General features: G+C 40.7%; 1 protein-coding gene across 1 annotated transcript; it reads left to right on the top strand.

The window, feature by feature from the left end:
* The first annotated feature begins 1,082 nt into the window (after window positions 1–1,082).
* LOC147824481 (double homeobox protein B-like) lies at window positions 1,083–1,715 on the top strand. Its single transcript, XM_087189212.1, has one exon. The coding sequence runs from the start codon at window positions 1,083–1,085 to the stop codon at window positions 1,713–1,715; it is 633 nt and encodes a 210-aa protein (XP_087045338.1).
* The last annotated feature ends 572 nt before the right edge of the window (window positions 1,716–2,287 follow it).

Genomic DNA, 2,287 nt, shown 5'->3' with positions numbered 1-2,287 from the left:
GAAAATCTCTATCATTTTAAGGGTTAAAATTCAATGATTAGATATTAAATTTTTTATCCTAACCAGAAATATTCTAAAAAATTTTATATGGCAATATTTAAGTATTACATGTAGAAACTCAAAAATAAATTGCATGATTATAAATATTGATATGGTTATAAGGATATTAGGGTTATTACAAGGAATCACCACAAACTGGTTGTTTTCAAACACATACATATCTTCTCTCACATTCCTAGTGGCAAGAATTCCAAAGTATAATTTTGGACAGATACGGTTACTCCCAGAGGTTCTGAAGAGAATCCTGTTCTTGGCTTCTTTTCTAGCTCCTGGTAGAAACTGCAATCTTTGTCATTCTTTCGTTTGTAGATGCACGATCCCAATCTCAGCCTGAGTCCACATGGTTTCCTTTTCTATGTATCTTCTCTCTCTCTCTCTCTCTCTCTCTCTCTCTCTCTCTCTCTCTCTCTCTCTCTCCCTCTCTCTCTCCCCCTCTCTTGTTGGACTATCATGATTGTATCTCAGAATGTTTCATTTAATTACATCTACAAAGACCCTTTTTCCATGTAAAGTCACATTCACAGAATATTGCGGATGGCTGTCATATAATCTTCAATAAAATATAATATACAGTTTTCCAAACTTTTGATTTAACATAAAAAATGTACTATATACTACCATGGACTTGAATAGCCCTCCAAGCAGAAAAAGAGAAAGAAATCTGGAAAGACAAGATAGTTTACAAACATATCCAAAAGGAGACCCTCCTAGAATGGTTTAAACACAATCCTCACCTGGATAACGTTACCACGGAACAACTGGCCCCAAAAATTGGTGTTCCGGCATCTAAAATTAAGAATTGGTTTAAAAACCACAGATGGAAGCTATTGAGATCTAGATACTCCTTAAGAAAAGATCAATCCCTGAAACATGACAAGGTGAAGCCATGGACTCAAGAATGGTTAACAAAAGCCAGCCAAGAGCTGATGGCCCTCACAACAACTCAAAAAAGGATCCTAGGTTAAGCCTTTGAGAAGAACCCATTCCCTGATCCTGCTAACAGGAAAATACTGGCTAAACAAATGGGGATTCTGGAATCCAGAATTCTGATGTGGTTTCAGAATCAGAATTCTTTGTATTCTGAGCAGAGAAGGGAGCTGCGGAATGTCCTGGTAGAAAGCACAAATGAGAGACCAGATGTGACTCTTCAGCAGCAACACATTAACCTGTCCAAGCTCCCATGTGAGGCTCACAATTTTCCTCCCTCCAGTTCCTCCTGCAGCAGGCAAACATTTTTACCTGCTCCTCTTCCTTCGCAGGTATCTTTTGAGCTTTGGGATCCTTTCCAGGTCTGTGTGAGCCGAGGACCAAGTGTCATAGTCAAGCAGCCCACACAGGCTATGGAGGGAGGAGAGAGCTCTGACTTCCCTCTGACTTTTATGGATCGCTTGCTTAAACTGATGACCTCAGGAGAGAACTTCTCAGGCACCCAGGCTCCTTTCTGCTACCAATACCAAGAAAAATGCCAAAATGACAAAGGATACAGTGGCACAGGAGCCCTGCAGGGAAAGAACCATTCTCAGCCTCATCCTGAGAAGAAGGACCAAGAATTTCCAGGTCTGGGTCACACTGACATATCTTACATTATGCAATGGTGGGACAAAGGCTGTCAGGCTCTCATCACAGAATGGGAACCTCTGGAAGGTATGCCCTGAGGATGGCAAAAGCCAGCAGCAGTCACAGCTGCACAGCCACCAACACCAGCAGTCTAGAAACCCAGAGCCTTTTGGGAACTCCTGGTATCCACAGATTCTCAGTAAATGCTGCAACCTTATCTGCAAGAAGAGGACCCTTGTGGACAATTGTAAGCTCTGCTCCACATGACGAAGGGTTTTCTGTGCCTGGTTTCACTTAGCATAGGGTTTTCAAGGTTCATCCATATTGTAGCATGTATTCATTTGTCATTTCTTTTTTTAATCCTGATGACTAATGATACTGAGCATTTTTCATGTGTTTATTGGCCATTTGTATATCTTCTATTGAGATATGTCTATTCATATTTGCCTTTTTTACAATTAGGTTGTCATTATGTATTCTGGACATGTCCCTTATCTGATATTTGATTCACAAATATTTTCGCCCATTGCATAGACTTTTTCTTTCTTCCTTTAAAAATGTTTTATTTCACCTAGGTGTGGTGGTACACACTTGTAATCCCAGCACTTGGGAGGCTGAGTCAGAAGAATCACTGCAAACTCAAGGACAGCCTGGGCTACACAGCGAGACC

This window comes from Heterocephalus glaber, unplaced genomic scaffold (assembly GCF_053883595.1).
Source record: "Heterocephalus glaber isolate CG9 unplaced genomic scaffold, H.glaber_assembly_v1.0 deba00001538, whole genome shotgun sequence".
Lineage (NCBI taxonomy): Eukaryota > Metazoa > Chordata > Mammalia > Rodentia > Bathyergidae > Heterocephalus > Heterocephalus glaber.
Note: the sequence above shows the minus strand (reverse complement) of the source record. Positions and strands in the feature narration are given on the sequence as shown.

Bases quoted from the DNA above. Each gene is read 5' to 3' on its own strand.
- LOC147824481 (XM_087189212.1), top strand. From the start codon at position 1,083: ATGGGGATTCTGGAATCCAGAATTCTGATGTGGTTTCAGAATCAGAAT.